Source organism: Seriola aureovittata, chromosome 17 (assembly GCF_021018895.1).
Source record: "Seriola aureovittata isolate HTS-2021-v1 ecotype China chromosome 17, ASM2101889v1, whole genome shotgun sequence".
Classification (NCBI taxonomy): domain Eukaryota; kingdom Metazoa; phylum Chordata; class Actinopteri; order Carangiformes; family Carangidae; genus Seriola; species Seriola aureovittata.
In genome coordinates, this window is record NC_079380.1 from 25,006,107 (window position 1) to 25,027,459 (window position 21,353).

The 21,353-nt window shown below is 43.9% G+C and overlaps 3 protein-coding genes across 7 annotated transcripts in view; 1 reads left to right on the forward strand and 2 right to left on the reverse strand.

Moving 5' to 3' along the window:
• Window positions 1–315: 315 nt before the first annotated feature.
• On the reverse strand, window positions 316–11,820 carry wipf2b (WAS/WASL interacting protein family, member 2b). Of its 3 annotated transcripts, none has more exons than XM_056402092.1 (8): window positions 11,429–11,820; window positions 10,462–10,553; window positions 9,768–10,053; window positions 7,278–7,403; window positions 6,129–6,803; window positions 5,153–5,383; window positions 4,614–4,715; window positions 316–4,281 (listed from the first exon to the last, which is right to left on the reverse strand). In XM_056402092.1, the coding sequence occupies exons 2-8, from the start codon at window positions 10,528–10,530 to the stop codon at window positions 4,241–4,243; spliced, it is 1,530 nt and encodes a 509-aa protein (XP_056258067.1). In that variant the 5' UTR covers window positions 10,531–10,553; window positions 11,429–11,820; the 3' UTR covers window positions 316–4,240. The 3 variants fall into 3 exon arrangements, with proteins under 3 accessions (XP_056258067.1, XP_056258066.1, XP_056258069.1); XM_056402091.1 differs by having other exon boundaries at window positions 10,462–10,558; window positions 11,429–11,811; XM_056402094.1 differs by having other exon boundaries at window positions 9,921–10,053; window positions 10,462–10,558; window positions 11,429–11,805.
• Window positions 11,821–12,170: 350 nt separating this feature from the next.
• Window positions 12,171–17,244, forward strand: si:dkey-225f5.4 (uncharacterized). 2 transcript variants are annotated; one of them, XM_056401757.1, is made up of 9 exons: window positions 12,171–12,386; window positions 13,462–13,558; window positions 14,206–14,329; window positions 14,683–14,840; window positions 15,024–15,166; window positions 15,245–15,422; window positions 15,660–15,817; window positions 16,297–16,459; window positions 16,887–17,244. In XM_056401757.1, the coding sequence occupies exons 1-9, from the start codon at window positions 12,340–12,342 to the stop codon at window positions 16,950–16,952; spliced, it is 1,134 nt and encodes a 377-aa protein (XP_056257732.1). In that variant the 5' UTR covers window positions 12,171–12,339; the 3' UTR covers window positions 16,953–17,244. The 2 variants fall into 2 exon arrangements, with proteins under 2 accessions (XP_056257732.1, XP_056257733.1); XM_056401758.1 differs by having other exon boundaries at window positions 15,678–15,817; window positions 16,887–17,241.
• A 2,145-nt stretch (window positions 17,245–19,389) lies between these two features.
• The window catches only part of nr1d1 (nuclear receptor subfamily 1, group d, member 1), an 11,592-nt gene continuing 9,628 nt past the window's right edge, over window positions 19,390–21,353 (reverse strand). For both annotated transcript variants that reach the window (XM_056400466.1, XM_056400468.1), the window contains exon 8: window positions 19,390–21,353. This exon is cut by the window's right edge and continues 37 nt beyond it. In XM_056400466.1, coding sequence (XP_056256441.1) covers window positions 21,170–21,353 — 184 coding nt within the window. In that variant the 3' untranslated portion in view covers window positions 19,390–21,169.

Consider the following 21,353-nt stretch of genomic DNA (forward strand, 5'->3'; position numbering starts at 1 on the left):
CATGAAGATGTCAGTCAGTTGAGTGCTTAATAAACGTTTCCCATCTTTATAAAAGATTGGCAATAAAAATACCTTTGATTAATGTAATACCCTTCCACAATAATGTCCACAAGAGGAAAGTACCATCTGCTGAATCCTTGCATTTTGTACAAGGAAATCATCTATTGTTAAAAAGAAATCCACTTTCTCACAGTGAATCAAACACCGGAACCTCTGCACACATGAACACAAACAAGTAGCTATGGTTACCAAAAAAAAACCCCAGTTATTTAGGTGTGGCTCTTTTAATCTTAAAGACAGAAACAGGAAACAGAATCAGTAAATGATGAGAGTTTATTTCAGAGTTCAAACAGCTGCAGTTAAAATAAGGAGAGACCAGTGAGAGCGAGCATGCTGTTAAACTGGGACTGTCCCAGTTTGGACCTAAAGCTACAGTTTGACACTATCACCACTACAGGTATCACCACTACAGGTATCACCACTACAGGTATCATCACTACAGACCGTCCGTCCTCCAGGAAATAATAAGTCACAGTTATTCACAGGTTTCTGTTTGTTTAGAAGCTTTGTACACGCTCTGACTGACGGACGGGATTTACAGCAAACAGTTAGTAAGGCAAACAGAGCAGCGGGGGGGGGGGGGGGGGGGGGGGGGGGGGGGGGGGCAGTTAAAAATGCATCGACTGTATATTCATATTCACATGTTTCCTGGTGTCAGATATGATATAGATTAATACAGAGGAAAAGTTCAGACACTACAGGTAATTCTGATGTCATCATAACTTTCAGTCTAAATTATGGTTCAAAGTTTGGAAGAACAATAAAACACCATCAATCTTTAACGATTTTAATTGTTTTAAAATATTAAAAAATGGAAATTAAAAAAACAACAACTATGTTTTGTATATTTTTCTGTCATTTGCTATTTTTAAGTTTGTTCATGTCTTTATTTTGTTCAAGGAAAACATATCGTAAAAACAAATAAAAACAAACAAAAACCACCATTGATTTGAATGGAGGTAAATGGAGGTGAATGGGATGAATGGGGATGAATGAAGGTGAATGGAGGTAAATGGAGGTAAATGGAGGTGAATGGAGGTGAATGGGGATGAATGGAGGTAAATGGAGGTGAATGGGGATGAATGAAGGTGAATGGGGATGAATGGAGGTAAATGGAGGTGAATGGAGGTAAATGGGGATGAATGGAGGTGAATGGAGGTAAATGGGGATGAATGGAGGTGAATGGAGGTGAATGGAGGTAAATGGAGGTGAATGGAGGTGAATGGGATGAATGGAGGTGAATGGAGGTGAATGGAGGTAAATGGAGGTGAATGGAGGTAAATGGGGATGAATGGAGGTAAATGGAGGTGAATGGAGGTAAATGGAGGTGAATGGAGGTGAATGGAGGTAAATGGAGGTGAATGGAGGTAAATGGAGGTGAATGGAGGTAAATGGAGGTAAATGGAGGTAAATGGAGGTGAATGGGGATAAAGCTGCAGTTGATATATTTGCAGCAGACTTGATGCATCTTTAACTGGGATTGAAGCTGCAGATCCAGTGAAGAAGACCAGCTCCATGTTGATAGAAAGGGCCGGTCACAAAATAAAATCATCACTAAATAACAGTAACGAGGCTGTTTGAGCTCATTTGTTATTAGTGAAACGTTGGAACAGAAAAGTGCTCGGTCACATGACATAAAATAAACAACATGTCGTACATGCACAGAGAGAGAAACTGTTAGACAACTAAAGAACGGAGCGTCACGCCGCACAGAACTCTGGGAAAAGGTTTTAATATAAGCCGAGAAAAAAAGTCAATGTCACGTGAGAAAAGTCACAACATCATGAGAATAAAGTTAAAAAAAGTCCTAATAATGTGAGACGTCTTTATTTATTGTAACATTATCGCTTCATTCTCTTCTGGAGTTTTAACTTTTGATCTGAGCAACAACTTTACTTTTAACTTGAGATATTTTCTCCAGTTTATTCTTTTACTTTAATTTCTACTTGTGACATTATGACTATACTCATAATAAACATGATGTGACTTGTGATATTACAGACTAATAATTATGACAATTATCTTTTTTTCTTGATGAATTTATTCTTGTATTCCTGCAGTTTTTATCTTTATTTGTAAAATTACTTTTGTTGTAATAATGACTTTAATGACTTTTCTCTTGTAACGTTACTTTACTCACATTCTGACTTTTTACCCATAAAATGAATTTTTACTCTTCAACATTATTAATGTTAGAGCTGCAACACTTAACGACTGAGTAATTTATGGAAAGAAAATTCATCAGCATTTATTTAGACAATTCATTTGATTTTAATGTCAATTTTCAAGCAAAGATGAAAAATATTAGATTTTTTCTTCATCAATGTGAAAACAAGAAAAAAACGTCTGAACTGAGACAATAATTCACAGATAACTGATCAACTGATACTGAAAATAATCATTAGTTGCAGCTCTAATTAATTTATTCTCTAAATATCAACGTTTTCCCATAAAATTATAATTTCATCTCAAAATTCTGAGACTTTTAACTTGTAAAATTCAGATTATTTATTATATTGTTTAACATCACATCATGTGTCTCACTTTCTGTTCAAATTCCAGACAGTTTTTCCCTGAACGTCGTGTGTCAGGTTCACCTGAGCGTCCATCAGGTTCACCCGAGCGTCCATCAGGTTCACCTGAGCGTCCATCAGGTTCACCTGAACGTCCATCAGGTTCACCTGAGCGTCCATCAGGTTCACCTGAGTGTCCATCAGGTTCACCTGAGCGTCCATCAGGTTCACCTGAGCGTCCATCAGGTTCACCTGAGCGTCGTGTGTCAGGTGAACCTGAACATGCTGACGTGCGTTCATCAGTCCGCTCTCAGTCATTTGTAATCATTTAACACTGCTTGTAGAAGCTGAAGCTGCTCAGACAAAGACGACATGCCACAGGTTAGTGTTTAGTTACAGAGGGGGAGGGGGAGGAGTCCAGGTGAGTCCAGGTGAGTTTCTCTGGTTCACTTCAGTCTTGGCACTTAAAGACTCGACCTCGTCAGAAACTGATCTCTTTCTGCACTGGAGGTCGAATCAGGTCGCGTCCCTCCAAAATAAAGCACGTCTCATCGCTGACATCACCAGGACAGGTGTGTCTGATGATGATGACACAGGTGAGTTTAAGTATGTACAGGTGTTTTTATCCTCTTCATGTTGGTTCAGCAGGAAGTCATAAAAACTGATTTCAGTTCAGTTTACTGTCAATCTGGACCCCTCAGTCCAGATCCAGGTCCAGATTCAGATTCTGGTCTTGGTCCTGGTCCAAATCCAGATCCAGGTCCAGGTCTTGGTCCAGGTCCAGATCCAGATTCTGGTCTTGGTCCAGGTCCAACCTGCTGATGGACATGTTGCTGAGTTCAGTGTGAGTTTGTCTTTCCTCTGAATCATGAACATTAAAAGGAACAGTTCAACATTTTGGTAACTTTCTTTCTTGTGTTAGATGCTCAGATGAGACGTGGTTAGCCTAGCCTAGCATAGCATAGCCTAGCCTAGCCTAGCTTAGTTTAGCATAAAGACGTTCGTAACAACACACCTACTAATAAAAGCTGAGCTGGCAGCGCGGGAGCAGGAAGTGAAGCTAAATCACAGACTGACATTTCTTAACAAGTAACTAACCGTCACCTGGTCACGGAGCGTTTCAGTAACCAGGCAACAGGCGGTCTCCTCCAGTCAGCTGATTTCTGACCAGACAGAAAACTTCCCACAATGCCAAGGTGTTCCTGTTCATGATCCAGACTTCCTACTCTCAGTTGAACTGCAGTGGATCCTTCACTGAGAACCAGAACCAGAAAACCACTAAAGGTCCCTGCAGCAACTTTCAGCTCCACAAACTGTTCTTCTTCATGTGCCCGATGTCCAGACGGACGAGGAGCTGCTCGTTGGTCTTGCAAACAAAAAGTGCAAGTGCAAAAATAAAAATAAAACCTAAAGGTTGGTGCAGACCAGAGAAGAAGAAGCTGCTCCTCATCCTCCTCCTCTTCAGACACATGATTGGTCGACTCGTCTCTCTGTCAGACCGACCGCCAGCCAATCAGCTGTGAGCGAGGATGAGGCGGTGATGGAGGAGGCGAGGACAATGAAGATGGAGGCTGCAGAAGTTTTTAAACAGGATGGAGGAGGATGTGTGTGTGTGTGTGTGTGTGTGTGTGTGTGTGTGTGTCCAGATGTGTTGTAGTTTCCATGGTTCACCTCCCGACAGGAGGAAGGGGAGGAGCTCCTCTCATCACTGAAACAAACAGAATGAACGACTCAATGTTTGGTTTCCTCAGGTGAAGTGACAACTGCCTCTCTCGCCCTCTCTCTCCCTCCCTCGCTCTCCCTCTCTCTCTCCCTCCCTCTATCTCTCTCACTCACCCCCCCCCCCGGCCCCCTCTCCCTTTCTCTCTCTATATTATATTACATTTTATGAGAAGCCCGCTCAGGAAGAGAAGTGTGCAGCTTATTCTAATACTGTAATCCTCCTTTTCCACCAGTGAAAATAACGTTTGTATTTTCTAAACTATGTTCGGTCTTTCAGGTGAGCGATGTCAGTCCCCTGAACAGGTGTGGTGCTCGTACCTCTGTTGGCCTTGCTGGGGTAGATCTTGGCGAAGTGTCTGTACTCGTCTGGAGGAGGGAAATCGTCCAGAGGATGAAACGAATACTTGGACTCAAAGTCATCTGTGGGAGGAGAGACAACACGTCTTTCATTTAACACCATTCAGATGGAGGCAGCAGAGGCCAGGTGTTCGAAGACAGAGGAGGAGGAGGAGGAGGAGGAGGGAGAGAGAGGAGGAGGAGGAGAGGAGGAGAAGTAGAGAGAGGAAGAGGAGGAGGAGGGAGAGAGAAGAGGAGGAGGAGGAAGAGGGAGAAGAATGAAGCCATGAAGAGATGACGTCCAAACTGAATCAATAACTAAACACTGAACGTCTCACATGAGGAAACAAATCACGACAACAAAGATTTAAATCTTAAAGCAGCTGAAACTTCAATATTTTATTTTGAAACTGAAAACTAATTGATTAACAGAGAAAGTGATCAGCAGCAGTGATTAATCAATACAAGAAACGGAGCTGCTGTTGTGTTCAGGTGTTTGATGGAGAGACAGACCGACTCACCGACGAACGAGCGAGGGATGGAGGAGGAGGAGGAGGAGGAGTGTCCGTTGCGGAGGGGAGGGGGAGGCGGGGGAGGAGCAGCAGGGGTGCGGGTGGGCGGGGGAGGAGGTTTCCCTCTGGTGGGGGGCTCAGAAGAGAGGGAGGGGCTACCATGTGTCCTGTAAGGCGGGGGAGGCGGGGCTTCTCTGCACCCGGCCCTCGAAGACGACGACTGGACCGGAACAGGGGGAGCTGAGAGGAGATATCAATACAGGTGATCAACACTGATGATCAATACAGGTGATCAGCACAGGTAACGTGCAGAAAAATGTAAATTAAAATTACAACAAAAAAAAATTAAAAAAGAAAATTAAATAATTAAATATAAATAAATATTTATTCAAATATAAAATAATTGAACCAAAACAAAGAATAAAGTAAAACTGATGTGACATTAAATAGAAATAAAATAATTAAAAGTAATTAAATTATGAAAAATATAAAAACATAAAAAATTCTGAAAAATGTGAATAACCGAATTTTAAACATGAAATAAAATTATGGTTAAAATAAAAACCAAACAAAGCAAAAAGTATGAATAAAGAAGTAAAAAAAATATTTTTCAATTTAAAATACATAATTTAAATAATGGAAATGTTTTAGAAAATAAAATAAAAAAATTAATTAATTAATTAATATTTAAAAAAAATCAAAAATACATTAGTTTTTTAAATTGCATAAAATCATATAAAAATAAAATGTTAAAATTCCAGAAAATACTGATTAAAAAATAAAGTGACAACAACATTTTCTCTTCTGAAGACCTCCTGAATTTTAGTCCAGAAACACCGGGTCCTACATTTCCCATAATGCACTAGTCATTCAGTAGAACTTCTCTGCAGTCACACCTCCAGCACGGACTGATGACATCACAGTGACATCATCATTTCTTGTGACAGATGAACTGAAATGTATTAATCAGCTGTTGAACCCTCACCTGCTCCTCTACCTGGTGCCTCTCTGACAGGGGGCGGCGGCCTGTTGGCACCTTGTTGGGAGGGGGTGGGAGAGGAGGGGGGTGGAGGTGGAGCGGGGCCTCTCGTGGGGGTGTGGCCTCCAGGTGAGGGGGCGGTCCTCTTACTGCTGAGGGAGTTGTGACGCTGCGGCAGCTCGGGTGCCGCATCCCCACTGCCACCTGTCGGACCATTGGTGATGCGGTAAGGTGGAGGGGGGGGGGCCAAAGAGGAGGGGGAGGGGGTGGAAGAGGCAGGATTTCCTCCTGAGGTTGGAGGGCGTCTGCTGTTGCCAGGAGACGGGGGTGGTTTGGAGGGGAGGGGTGGGGTGTTGGTAGGGGTCGGAGGGAGGGGCTTCTCTCTGTTGTAAGAAGAGGAGGAGGATGGAGGGGACGGGGCGTTACCACGGCGAGAGAGGGGTGGAGGGGGGGGAGGGGCGGAGGAGGAGTGCTTCATGCCAGTGGAGGGGGAGGAGGCAGCAGAGGAGGGGGAGGAGGGGGAGGGAGAGGAAGACAGGTTGGGGAGTGAAGGACGCTGGGAGCGACACGTCTCCATCGGTGATGATGCCTGAGGGGAGGGGCTCTCTGCGTCGTCATGGCGATGACTAGGGGGGCGGGGCGCTGCAGCTCGTGTGGAGGGAGAACGTCCAGAGGATCCGTCTGACACAAACGTCAACAAACAAAGAATTATCATTATTATTATTATTATTATTATTAAATCAAAACTTACGACATTAACTAACAAAAAAAATAGTAGTTTGAACATTTTCAAAGAATAATGTAAAGCAATAAAATATACAATTCGAAAAGTAGAAATTCAAAGAATAATAATTTTTAAATCTTTAAAACAAAAGAATCAAAAAATAAGTACAAATAACAAAAGATAAAAATCAAGATGAATGTGAAATAAAAATAAAAACTAAACCTACAAAAAACATAATTCAAAATATACAAAAATTTGTTATTATAATAGTAAAATATATTAATAAATATGACTATTATTCATATACAAAAACAGTAAAACATTAAAATTCCAAAAACAAAGAATTACTTTAAAAGTATAGATGAAATATACATTTATAATAAAGAAAAATATGCAAAATAAACAGAAAGAAAAATAAAAAAACTCCTCACCTCCGACTGGCCTCAGTTTGGGAACTCCGCCTGTGAACAGTCCTCCTATTGGTGGAACAGAACCTGAGGGGCTCGCTGCTCCGCTCCCATTGGCTCCTCCTGTTGCTGCTCCGCCTCCTTTAGGCTCTGAGAACCACAACCATTGGACAGGTGAGAGAGGGCTCCGCCTCCTGAGGGCAGGACGTCACTACACTACACTGACACTACGATGACATCACAGACGGGATGAATGAGCGTGTGATAGAAGGCGGGGCGCAGGTGAGACCAGGTGAGACCAGGTGAGACCAGGTGAGACCAGGTGAGACCAGGTGACTACGTCAAACACTGGAATGAGGTGAGATGCAGTGAAATGAAGTGGAGTGAGATGTTAAAGTTAAATGAAGTGTTTACGCTCCCGCGCAGCTCCGATGATCCGACAGCACAACAAACAGTCGAGAACATGTGATCATAATCAACGACATCACAGGTGATCAGCTGCTCAGTCACAGTTTCACTTCACACACCTGGTTTTTATTAGAGTAGAGACTGATCTGGAGTCAGTTTACAGACCTGCTCTGTGCTGGTCTATGATACACTGCACACTTCACCCTCCGGCTGACGTCGCTCACCTCAGCAGCTTTTAATTATTACGTCTCTGCGGCAGCAACAGTCAGAGCGGCAGCCATTTTGTTTTCAGGTTGTCCATCTGTCTGTCTCAATTACGTCACGATATCTCGTAACACCTTGATGGAACTTCTTTAAATTTGGTAAAAGGGTTCACCTGGACTCAAGGATGAACTGGTTAGATTTTGGTGGCTAAACAGGGTGTAACCTGAACTAGTCTGAGGGGAGGAAGTGATTCTTGTTGAAAGTTTTTTATCACTTTCTACCATGTGCTTCAGTTTTTCATGGTTAACTTGTGTAAAGCTGAAGCTCTTACTGTATTTGATCTTTTTAGTTAGTTCTCTGTTTCTTCAGCTGCTGTGACACTTTCTCATTTGATCTTATTCCTACTCATTAACATTAAAGCTCCTCCAGTGTAAAGGTGTGTGTCCATGTGTAGTGTGATTATAGATCAGCTCTAGCTTCTATATTAATACTGTGAAAGTATCAAAGCCTCAGTCCACAGAGAAATGCACACAGCCTGTATTCAGAAACTGAGCCTTAAAACCAGCCGTCAGGACTTCTGGAACTTTGTGATGTCACAACAAAGCAGTCACCAAGCCCCGCCCACCTGGACCCACCATCCAAACCTTGCAGGATTTGGTTTCTTTATTTGTTTTTACCTGAAATCTGCTTTATTTTTGTCCTTTTTTGTCTCAACTACACTTTCTGTCACATTGAATTGATCTGAATGTTTATGTCACCGTTTAGGAAACGGACAGATTACAAACATGGTGCAGTGACACTAACAGGGGTGGGGCTCTGCTGGAGCAGGACAAAGGGGGAGGGGTCACACTGTACCAATAGAGAAAATGTTGCCGACTGATCGATGAATTGGCTGATAGTTGTGATCAGACTGAGTGAACACACTGAGGGTTCAGACCCTTTCCCACAGGACAGATGAGTTTGGAGTGAAACTCTGTGACAGTGACGTGAAGCAGACGTTTGCTCTGTGGCTGAAACAGCATCAGTTCTGCAGGAAGCTGCAGGATCTGCTCTAACCAGCCGCTCCTCCGCCTGTCCATCAACTCCACACGCAACAGTTTGATGCACTGATTTGAATATCTAAATCCAGACGTCTGAGTATCTAAACCACAGTTAGTCCAAACTGATGAGAGATCAGCCGAGAAAGACAAAGAAGAGAAGCAGAATTATAAAGATAATAAAGAACAAATCAGACGAAGGACAGAGACAAACACCAACAAACAGCCAGAGTCTGTCTGAACAGATAAATGTGATCAAGTATGAGTGACATGTCTTCGTGTCCTCACACAGACCTGATCCTGGATCAGATTCAGCTCAGGGACACGGTCTGAGCTGATTGGCTGAGAGCTGACGACAGCGTGGTTTGTCCTGATGGTGGCGCTACAGCGGCATAAACATGTTCATGTGCAAATTATTTAATCGACAGTAAACGGTCACGCCGTGTGGTGTGCTGGGACTGGACGCCATCTTGTGAGGAGCGCTCTGTTTACCTGGACCTTTCACTCATAAACTGCTACGTATTTACGTCTCAATACAAACAGGAAATTCTCCATTTAAAAAACCTCAGGTACGTTCAATAATCACACCTGACTCAGTTTTATCCAATCAGACGCCGCCTCATACAGCAGCTGTTTTCATTCAGTGTTTGTCATTTTCAAATTACTGCATCAAACTGTGGTTGAACAACATGATGACGGTGTTCAGCTGTGAGGTTTGGACTCTGTCTGATTATTAATTTGAATGATATAATGAATATTGATAATCAGTGTGTCCTCCTGAGGACAGGAAACATGGCGGCTGTGTAGCTCTGACCCTCAGCCTCCTGCAGTCAGCCTGTAGTATCAGAGAAGGTTTGTGTCTTACTCTCGGAGCTCTTTTCTCCGGCCGTCTTCTTCTGCTCCTCAGACGGCGCCCCCTGCTGTTTAGGCTGGCTCTGTTGCTGGTGTAGGTATTGGTATAAGCGAATGTATGGGTGCTCTGTGGGAGGTGTTTGGCTCTTTGGTGTTTGAGTCTTACTGTCGAGCAGCGGAGCGCTACGGTCGTTCACCACCGACACCTTCTTCAGCTTGGTGCCTTTACAGATGTCTGACAGCAGAGCGCCGCGACCTTTGGCCTCCTCTCTGCTCAGCTTCGGAGGGCTGGTGTTGGCCTGGGCGAGGGGCGGAGGGGCGGGGGTGGGGGGGGTTACACCGTCAGTTTACTACAAACTTAATCACATCACAACATTGAGGGTGTTGAACCAATAAGAAATCCTCCGTCTCTGTGGAGTTACATCAGCTTTGCCACAGAGTCATTATAATAAATAAAACAATAAAAGATAATAGATAAAATAATAATATACTAAAAGAGAGGAAAACAATCCAGAAAATAATCATAGAATAAAAGAACATACCATTAAATCCACTTTAAATATATAAATAAATAAAATTCAATAGAGAGCCACAGTAAACACGTCCATCTAGAGTTTGTTTTCCTTTTTCCACAGTGATAAAAGACGCCTCACTGTGTGCTCTCGTACGTACACACGCGTGTGTGTGAGTGTGTGTGTGTGTCTCACCTGGCTGAAGGTGGGGGGAGGCGGGGGGCCCCCTGGTGGAGGAGGAGGAGGAGGAGGAGGGATGGGCATCCTGCTGCTGATATAACACACACCTGAGCTGAAACACACAAACAGGACACGGTGAAGCAGATAAACACCAACTGATCAAAACAAACTTCTTCACAGCAAAATGTAGATTGATCGATCGATCAGCTGCTATTGACAAAATCAATTCATAGTTTAAAGTCATTTTTTCAACGAACTTTCCTGGCTTCAGTGTCAGTGAACTGAACTGAAGTTGGAAGGTGGTGAACTCTGATGCCACCGTGGCCTCTAGGAAACTCTTATTCACCGTTTTATTGATGATCGACTAATCAATACCATAACTGATTATAGATTAATCGTTCATGGGAATAATCTTTAGTAGCAGCTCTATGAAAACAGATGCAGGAAAATCTGAAAATGTAACTGTCCTCCATCCAGACCAGATCAGACCAGATCAGACCACATCAGACCACGTCAGACCACGTCAGCCCACGTCAGACCACGTCAGACCAGGTCAGACCACGTCAGACCACATCAGCCCACGTCAGACCAGGTCAGACCACATCAGACCAGGTCCTGCTCATAAACCACAGAGCCTGCATGTGTCAGACCTGGACCTGATGAACAAACAGACTTAATTTCACTGCTGTTTGTAGCTCCGTGCAGCTAGCTGGGTTAGCCTCGGCCTAGCTCTGAGCTAACACTTTAGCCTCTCTGCTCGGCTGCTCTCCAGATGTTTACCTTAGTGATCAACATCTGTCCGGACACAGTCGCAGATACAGACCTGCCTGTTATCTTCACCAGGCTGTTCAAGTGTTAGATATTAAAATCTATATCGATATTAGCTAACCAGCTAGCCCAGCCTGCTAGCTGCGTGTTAGCATTAGTAGGAATGTCTGTGCAGCATCGCCGGTCCGGACACGACAGGTGAAATAAGTCCTACCTGTGAACGTCACCGGCTCTCCGCTGGTGAACTCATACTGTGATGTGTCTGTGTCGGTGTTAAACTCGCAGCCGTGTTTCTCCTCAGGTCACGGTTAGCTCCGCCGTTAGCCGTTAGCCGTCAGCCTCTCTGCTGCAGAGACTTTTATTTCTCTTCAGTCAACAAGGGAGCACGTGACCTGAGCGCGAGGACCTGCTCTGCTGCAGCCGCATCTACCGCATCTAATGCATCTGATGTATTTACTGAATCTAATGTATCTACTGAATCTGCAGCAGCAGCTTTCCTGTACATAACAGCCATATGTTTATATGTTTTATCTTTTACTTAATTATCTACTGTATATGTATCTATTTCTTTATTTATTTTCCATCTACTGTCTTCATGTGTATTTATCTTTCTGTTATGTCCACTGTTACTGTGTCGGTTCACACTGGAACCTGGATTCAAATTCTTAGTATGAACAAATATACTCAGCCAATAAAACTGATTCTGATTCTGATTCTGATTCTGTTTCTGATTCTGATTCTTCTTGAATCGGGACTGATTTGACTGATTTCTGAACCTGAAGCTCTTCAGATCTTTTACTGACTGAAAGTGGAAGTTTAGTGAATCTCATGATCTCAGTTCAGCTTCAGAACTTTTCTCTGATCTTTGCTTTATCTGTGAAATATCGGATCATTTTTCCTCTTTGAGTCTTGGATAGTTTTAAATGAAACTGTCTGAGAAGAAATTGCTTTTTCTTCAATATAATTTTACAAAAAAAACAAAAACTGCTTGATTTTGTATCATTACCTTCCTTTCCCACACTCCAGTCCAGCAGGTGGGGATAATGCACCTGCAGGCTGGTTTACCAACCGCCAGTCAAACCCGATAAAGACGGGCTATGACGTCATCATGAACGGACCAATCAGATGACTCGTGGCGGGGATTTGGAAACAGAAATGGCTGAAGTCCGAGCGTAAGTCTCTAAAAACTTCAACATTTAACGTTAGTCCTCTCAGTTAACGTCTGCTCTGTTCAGAAGAAGTGATTTAAATGTTTCTGGACGTTCAGGCCGAACTTTCTGCGCCAAACGATGAACTCAAATGTGTGAAACCATGAGATTTAGCGGCAGTGATGGATGTTCGAGAGCTAGCTAGCTAGAGCTAACTGACAGAGCTAGCTAGCTAGAGCTAACTGACAGAGCTAGCTAGCTAGAGCTAACTGACAGAGCTAGCTAGCTAGAGCTAACTGACAGAGCTAGCACTTGTTGTTGGTCTGTTTTCAGACTCCGTGTGAAATAAACATGGTGCTCTGTTGTGTGTCTGTTCTGTTCTGTTCTGTGTGTGTCTGTGTCTGTTGTTTATCTGTGTGTGTGTCTGTTGTGTGTCTGTTCTGTGTCTGTGTGTGTGTGTCTGTTGTGTGTCTGTTGTGTGTCTGTGTCTGTTGTGTGTCTGTTCTGTGTGTGTGTGTGTCTGTTGTGTGTCTGTTCTGTGTGTGTGTCTGTTGTGTGTCTGTTCTGTGTCTGTGTGTGTGTGTCTGTTGTGTGTCTGTTGTGTGTCTGTTGTGTGTCTGTGTCTGTTGTGTGTCTGTTCTGTGTGTGTGTGTGTCTGTTGTGTGTCTGTTCTGTGTGTGTGTCTGTTGTGTGTCTGTGTCTGTTGTGTGTCTGTTGTGTGTCTGTGTCTGTTGTGTGTCTGTTCTGTGTGTGTGTGTGTCTGTTGTGTGTCTGTTCTGTGTCTGTGTGTGTGTCTGTTGTGTGTGTGTTGTGTGTCTGTGTCTGTTGTGTGTCTGTGTCTGTTGTGTGTCTGTGTCTGTTGTGTGTCTGTTGTGTGTCTGTTGTGTGTCTGTTCTGTGTGTGTGTCTGTTGTGTGTCTGTTCTGTGTGTGTGTCTGTGTCTGTTGTGTGTCTGTTCTGTGTCTGTGTGTGTGTCTTTGTGTGTGTGTGTCTGTTGTGTGTCTGTTGTGTGTCTGTGTCTGTTGTGTGTCTGTTGTGTGTGTGTGTGTCTGTGTGTGTCTGTGTCTGTTGTGTGTCTGTTGTGTGTCTGTGTGCATCAGTGTGTTGCAGCGCTGTGATCTGGATCTGCTGGACCCCCACGGAGACTCGGAGCAGCCGGACTCTGCTGAAGCAGCCAGGATGGTCGTCTACCTCACGGTCAGGAGTGACGTCAGGCCACCGCCACCTTTACATCTGTGGAAACTTGATTTCATTTATGACACACACCATGGACCAGGTCCAGATCAACAACCACTGCACTCAGACTTATCAGCCCTGGACTAGATTATAACAGACACCATCAAGAGCTTTTAAAATACAGATTCAAATTTGTCAAACCTTTATTCAGTTTGTGAGAAGGCAAACATAGTAATTTACAGATGTTTGTTGTCCACATCTGGACCACATCAGACAGGACTTGTGTGTTTATCTGTGTGACTGAGCTAAACAGGGACGCTCTCAAACCCAGCACCATGAAACTGCATCACATCCTCCTGTCAGCTGCTTGGCTGAGCTTTCCTCAGTACTGTTGTAGTGTTGAGTCCCAGAGGAGATCAATTAATATTATTATTATGATTATTAGTAGTAGTACTCGTAGTATTGTTGTTGTTATTATCATCATTATTGTTATTATTAGTATTATTATTGTTGCTGGATGGTGAAGTGATGAACAGTGAGGTGTAGATACTAGAGGATTGAGTGACATGTTCTTTAATAGAAAATGTAATGTATAGAAATCTTACTGTGTGTGTGTGTGTGCGTGCGTGTGTGCGTGCGTGCGTGCGTGCGTGCGTGCGTGCGTGCAGGACAGTCGTCGTGTTCAGAAGGTTTTGTGGCGTCAGCTGTTCGTCCTTGACTCCATGATGTCTCTATTGGAGGGTCTGGAGTCTGCCCAGCAACTGATGACACAGCCCTGCCCCCCCCAGCCTGGTACCCACAGTACACACACAGAACACACATTACATTGAGGGTACACACAGTAAATATAGTACACAGAGTACATGCAGCACGTACTCAGTGCTGTAGAAATAACCTGGGAAAGTCTGGACTTGACAGATTTTATTCTATTTTATTAAAATAGTTGGTGACACAAAGCGAAAACCTTCCATAGACCGTGTGTGTGTGTGTGTGTGTGTGTGTGTGTGTGTGTGTGTGTGTGTGTGTGTGTGTGTGTGTGTGTGTGGTGTGTGTGTGTGTGTGTGTGTGTGTGTGTGTGTGTGTGGTGTGTGTGTGTGTGTGTGTGTGTGTGTGGTGTGTGTGGTGTGTGTGTCTGTCTCTCTCAGAGGGCGGGGCTCGGGGCAGGTGGAAGGCCCTGAAGGTGAAGAGCAGGTCGGAGGTGGAGGAGACGGAGACTCTGCTCAGGTCACTGCAGGACAGAGTCCAACAGATCCACAACAGACGACACACACTCACACAGCTGGTCCAACAGCTGCACAGCAAGGTGACCACACACACACACTCACACACACAGACTCTCAGACCAACATGAAACTGCTTCAATCATTAGAGAAACTCAAAGATCAAGAAGTTATGGACATTAACTACAACTCCCAAGGTGCATTTCAGCAAGTAACTTCCACTCACAGATTCTCTCCTTGTCTCCTCTCCTCCTTGTCTCTTTCAGAAGCAGCAGTGTGAACAGCTGGAGGAGTCTCTGCTCAAGGCCCAGAATGCATTGCAATCATGTGATCATCAGTTGACCCAGCTGAGGGCGGAGTCAGAGGCGGTGCTCCGTCAACTGATCAGTTGGCAGCAACTCAGGGACGAGTGAGTGTCGTCAAGTCATGTGACCCGTGATCAGGCGATCTGATTGGTCTCTAACTCAACTTCCTGTTTACCTGTCAGGCTGCAGGTGTACGTCTCCGCCGCACAGGGCGTCATGCAGATCAACCTGCTGTCCTTCAACCAATCACAGCTCTGTGTGGAGCTCAGGCCACGCCTCTCCTCTGATCTTTCATCCAATGAGCTGGAGCCGCTGAAGCTGTCAGTCACCTGGAGCTGTGACGACCGCTTCAGACTGCAGGTAACTCACCTGATCAGCTGAACAATCGCAGCTGCAGATTTTAGAGCCAGGTGATGCAAGGCATGATGGGAAACACCTCACAATCTAACATCTGACGTGTTCAGGTGTAGGATCACTAACACATGAGGAGGTTTACACTTTATCTGATTCTCCTTGTCTCCTTGTGTCCTCATCTCTGTGTCTCCTCTCTCCTTGTGTCTTAACCTCCTCTGGTCTGATTCCGCTGTCTCACCTGAGGACACTGTGTCTCTGCAGGTGAGTGAGGGGACGGCTGGTCTGGCGGAGGACTGTCTGTCGGGCCGTCGGGCGGAGCTGAGCGCCGCCCTGCTGGAGGTGATGCAGTGTTACGTGGGTCAGTCTGAGCTGCTGTCAGAGATCCAGACCCTGAGATCCAGGTGAGCCTCCACTTCCTGTTTGTGTAGAGACACCTCTGATGGGTCTGAGCGGACCGTCGGATCAATAACCAATAATCACCTGTCATGAGGAACTGACACTGACGCTGTTTATGGACGAAACTGCCTCATTTATATATTAAGTATCAGTCAAGAGTCTCTGTAATAACAACACATTTATTTATATTATTATTATTATTATTATTATTATAACTCTAATAACAGATGCACAGAAATAGTTAAAGTGTTGTTCAAGAATACAAGAATTGTTTCTAAACGTGTAAAGGAACAGTTAAATATTCCTCTAATAACGTCAGGCTTCATATTAACAGAAGGCAACAGGTGTATTTTTACAACAGGTAAATAGATTGCAGCTGTTGAAAGGTGTTTTTTTTTTAGGCTAGCAGTTTCCCCCCACTTCCAGTCTTTGTGCTAAGCTAGGCTAAACACATCTGGACATTAATGTGTCTTTGTGTCTCCAGTTTTGCCATCGACTGGCGTCCTGCTCAGCGCCTGCTGATCTACCTGAAGTCTGCGTTGCTGGTGTGTCACCTGGAGGTGGAGGAGGGGTACCCGAGCAGCGGACGAGCCCGCCTGCTGTCGGTACGCAGGGACGGACAACATGTGGACACATCTGGACTGAAGGTAACACCACACGAACACAAACCTCTTCGTAAAGTTCAGAAATCGGTTCAGGGTCTTTGTCCCGTCACATGGAGATTTACTGTCGGTGTTTCGTCCACTGAGACGTTAGACACAACAACAACAACAACAACAACAACAACAACAACAATATAAAAGAGACGTCACTCAATTATGAAAGTGCACTAATCTCTCTCTCTCTCTCTCTCTCTCTCTCTCCTCTCTCTCTCTCTGTCTCTCTGTCTCTCTCTCCCTCTCTCTCTCTCTCTCTCTCTCTGTCTCTCTCTCTCTCTCTCTCTCTCTCTCTCTGTCTCTCTCTGTCTCTCTCTCTCTCTCTCTCTCTCTCTCTCTCTCTGTCTCTCTCTGTCTCTGTCTCTCTCTCTCTCTCTCTCTCTCTCCTCTCTCTCTCTCTCTGCCCCCCCCCCCCCAGACTCATAAACCTGACCTCAGTCTGACTGACTGGTTGGTTCTTCTCTGCAGCAGTCCTCTCATCTGATGGGTGCTCTTCATTTCTTCTTCTTCTATTGTCACTTTTACTTTTGATCTTCCCTCATGTGTCCACCAGGTGTCACTCTCTCACCTGTTCTTCTGTTTGTTTACTGTTGTTGTTTTCGCCTCAGTATTTCTGTTTTTATATGATGTCATTGTACAAAACATCAAAGTGTAAATAAAGTTTTCCCACCATGAAAAACCAGGCGTGTTGGTTGTGACATCACAAGGCCAAAAACTAATGAAACCCTTTTTAATTAAACAGAATAAAAACTGCTCACGAACATAAACCAGCACAAACAAGAAGCTCCTGAATGTGGGGCTTTTATTTTGTAAAGCTGTCCCTGCAGTGCCGCAGTGTGTCCACCAAGGGGCGGTGTTTCCTGTCTGTCTGCCTGCTGCCTCCCTCTGAGGGCCTCCCAGCATGCACTGCTGCACATCTACCTCAGGTTGTGACATAACACAGTCGCACACATGATTACATAACGTCAGGAAACAGAGAAGCTGAAGGTCTGAGGGTTTGTATTCCTCACACCTCAAACTGCAAAAGAACAAAATTTACACGTAATAAAATATCACAGAAATGATAAAGTGTAAAAACAAGCTAATAAAATATCAAATCCAGAGTTTAAATTGGAGCCGATTAATTGATCAACAGAAAAATATTCAACAATCACTTTTTGTTTGTTTTCAAGCTAAAATGAGAAAGTGATTCTGACTCGTTGATGATTTCCTGTCTGTAATGAAACGTGTTTGTTTGAACTTCCTGACGAACCAGTAAAACAGTGACTGGTTCTACTGGAGTTTAATGTTGCTGCAGCATGTTGTCGACCTGCTTCTTACCTGCATTAATCACAGACAAGAAATACCTGAATCAAGTTAATGCTGACATATGAGGCACTAAACTAAATACAACACAAAGACACCAGACGTGCACTACGTGCACGGACTCAGGGAGGGGGATTTATGATGGAAAAGATTATTTACTGGCTCCTAAACTTCCTGTTGGTTTTATATCCTGATCATTTATATAGAGAATTTATAGAGCTCAGTTTCCTTTATGCCAAAAGACTGTTCACTGTGATGGACAGAAATCCAGATGTAAGACAGATGTTATCAGGAAATCCTACATATTAAAGGCTGAGCAGCTTATATGTGAGAATACATGGAGCCCTTCATTAAGTATTTGTTATGATAAAAACAAGTCTCTATTTTTCCTCTTCTTCTAAAGACTTATGTTTTCTGTCCTTATAGTAACTCCATGTGTAGATTGAAGCATCTGTTTCATTTATTAATGTTTTATTCCTTCGTGTTGAGTGAATGCAGATGTTATACAGTAGATTATACAGATGCTAGACGCTGTTTGATTTCATGATTTCACATTTAAATAAAAACATTGTGGCAAAAAAAAAAGCTGATTCAATAAAGTAAAATAAGTTGTGTCCTGGTTTTATACGGTCTCCATAGCAACCGCACAGCGTGTACTGTATCTTAATCACCACAGTGCTCGACTCCCAAAGTTATTACATAAGAAATCACCATAAAAAAGAGACGATGTGCGAATCGCTGTGTCTCTGAAACTGGGACACTGCTCATGACTCCACCTGCTGCCTCCTGATTGGCCGGCGGGGGATGTTGAGTTTCAGCAGCAGCCGACCAATCAGAGAGCAGAGTGGAAAGCAGGTTATGAGGCTTGAGTTTGACCTACTTGTGCTCCGTGTGACTCAGTGTCTCTGCCTGTTTGAATCCTCCTGCAGACGCAGAGGAAACAGTAAAAAGTTTTCACTGTGGTCTGAACTGAACTGTTTGAGACTGAAGGTGAGAATGAGGTTTGGTTCAGGAGGTTATAGTGATTGTTGTCTCTACTTTATCTGAACCTGTTTTCTTTATAGTATTTAAGCTGTTATTTCATTTCTTTTCATTCCTCCGTGACGGCGACAGTCAGAGCGGCAGCCATTTTGTTTTCGGGGTTTCCATTCGCACATCCGTCCGTCTCTTTCTCATGGACACGATATCTCAATGACGCCGCCGCGGAACTCAAAGTTGGCACAAACATTCACGAGGACTCAAGGATGAACTGATTCGATTTTTGGGGTCAAAGGTCACGGTGACCTCACAAAACGCGGTTTTGGCCCTTTGAACACAATATCTCCGAAACACCTCGAGGGAACTTCTTTAAACTTTGTAAAAACGTTCAGTTGGACTCGAGGATGAACTGAACAGACTTTGGTGGGTAAAGGTCAAAGGTCAAGGTCACAGTGACCTCACAAAACACTTTTTAGCCATTACTTAAGACTTCACACAGCAGTTAAAACATTTCACACCAATGGTTCATATTTTCTCTTTTGTCTGACTCTGGATAAACGGAGGCGACCTGGAGCTGGTCTGAAGGACGAGGCAGTAACTTTAGTTTAATATGGAATTTAAAGTCGAGGCCGTCAGGATTGTTATGAGTGTATATTTATATATATATATATATAATGTCTTTACAACATAAAACACATTAAATACATACACCAGAATATCTCTTTTCCATTAAATGCATGTCAAACTCCACAATGTTTCAAACCTGTTGCACATACAGTTCGTGGCCCACACACTTACAGTCATAATATTTGCACAGGCATATATTCTTATTAACAAAAAATATAGATGTAAATATGTCCGTGTGTCGCACAGTTCAAGTATCACTGGATATCTGAGTATTTACAGTTTTTATACAGAAGATTTGCTGCATACTGTTTGTTAGACAGGCGACTGGTTGAGGCTTCGGTCTGCACCCTGCAGGTCCCTGTAACGTCTGATTTTGCTGATTGTCCTTAAACACGTCGTCCCTCCTCCTCCGTCTCATCGGTCGGTGAAGCTGTCCGTCACTGCTGCTCCTCCGTGCTATTGGCTGGTGTCGGCTCGGGGCAGAGGGAAGGTGGACTCTTGAGGTTTAACCACAAAATGTCTTGGAAGTTCTGGATGTCGCCCGTTCTCCTGAGTCGTCTGTGCGGCAGGAGTCTGACAGTTTAATGTGAATCCTGTGGTTTTTTTTAAAATGGCTCAACTTTACTCTGAAGTCGGGTCATTTTAAAGGCGTCGCCTCAGTGTGTGGATCCATTCACAGCAGCAAAGTGAATCTGCTGAGCTCAGACAGGACGGTGGGACCCTGTAAAGGATCCAGGGTCCATCCCAAATTTAGGATTCATTTCTAAATAATAAAGGATTCTAAAATATTATGGGGTTTTAATTTGTTTTCTGCATACACACACACACACACACACATATATATATATATATATATGTGTGTGTGTGTGTGTGTAAGTAAGAGTAAACATAGGTATATGCCAAGGATTCAGTGAGTCCTTGGTCCTGTATTCATTTATATCTGCACATGTTGTCAGTCACTCTGTTTTCTCTGGTTTCTAACTGGATTTCTGGAGCTTTATTCTGGAGGGACATCAGAGAGAATGATATCTACAGGAAGAGAAGTCACCTAAATCTGTGTGACACAGATTTCCAAACACCTTCCTGTTGTTTTAACTACACCTGGACGCACCTGTCCACCTTGCTGTGTGGATGAATTTCACCGAAGCACTTCCTGGTGTGACCACGGCTTCAGATGTTTCAGACAGATGTAGGTTTCTGAACAGAGATTGGTCTGTTAGCCTAGCTTAGCACTAAGACAGCTGGTAGTCAACCAGTCCAGCTAAAATAATACTGGGTGTTACCAACAGAATAAACTTGTTTACTTTTTGTTTGTTTGGTATCTGTTTACTTCTTTACTTATTGTTGTGCCCATTTGTTGTCACGTCTCCATGTGGGGGTGAAGCTAGGCTAGCAGTTTTCCTTTGGCTCCAGTCCTGATGCTAAGCTAGGCTAAACCCTTTGTTCTGGCTCCACTGAGATTGAATCAATAATAAATAATTTTTTTGGAGAAAAGTTAAAAAACAGGTTCTTAAAATGTCAGACTGCTCCAGAAGCCACTGTGTAAGCTACAGACTCTTATTTTGGCGGTGAGCTGAGAGCTGAACAGTTTTGTTGATGACAGCATCACTGTGTTTTACGATGCTGGTGGTGATGACATCATCATTACCACACTTTGATGATGATATAACGAGGTGATGAAGAGCTCCACATGATCGCATTCATCATCACCGGCGACCACAGGAAGTGACCCTGATCTGAGTGAACAGGAAGTGACCGGTGACATCGTTGACGACATCATCAGTGACGTCCTCAGGCGTCGATGCGGAACGACAGTAGCTTCTCAGAGTGCATGTTGTTGAGCGTCCGCAGGTCGGGCAGCTTCAGCAGCAGTTTGGTGAAGCGGGGCGAGTCCAGGTTGTGATGGTTGTTGCCGGGGGTGACGGCCGACTTGCTGACCAGCGACCGCAGCACTCGGATCAGGTTCTCCTGCAGC

Coding starts and splice junctions, on each gene's coding strand:
- si:dkey-225f5.4 (XM_056401757.1), top strand. CDS start 12,340: ATGACTCGTGGCGGGGATTTGGAAACAGAAATGGCTGAAGTCCGAGC. Junction 14,330..14,682: donor GCCCTGCCCCCCCCAGCCTG/GTACCCACAGTA, acceptor TGTCTCTCTCAG/AGGGCGGGGCTCGGGGCAGG. Junction 15,818..16,296: donor ATCCAGACCCTGAGATCCAG/GTGAGCCTCCAC, acceptor TTGTGTCTCCAG/TTTTGCCATCGACTGGCGTC.
- wipf2b (XM_056402092.1), bottom strand. CDS start 10,530: ATGCCCATCCCTCCTCCTCCTCCTCCTCCTCCACCAGGGGGCCCCCCG. Junction 6,804..7,277: donor CAAACTGAGGCCAGTCGGAG/GTGAGGAGTTTT, acceptor CGTTTGTGTCAG/ACGGATCCTCTGGACGTTCT. Junction 5,384..6,128: donor GGCACCAGGTAGAGGAGCAG/GTGAGGGTTCAA, acceptor ATCTCCTCTCAG/CTCCCCCTGTTCCGGTCCAG.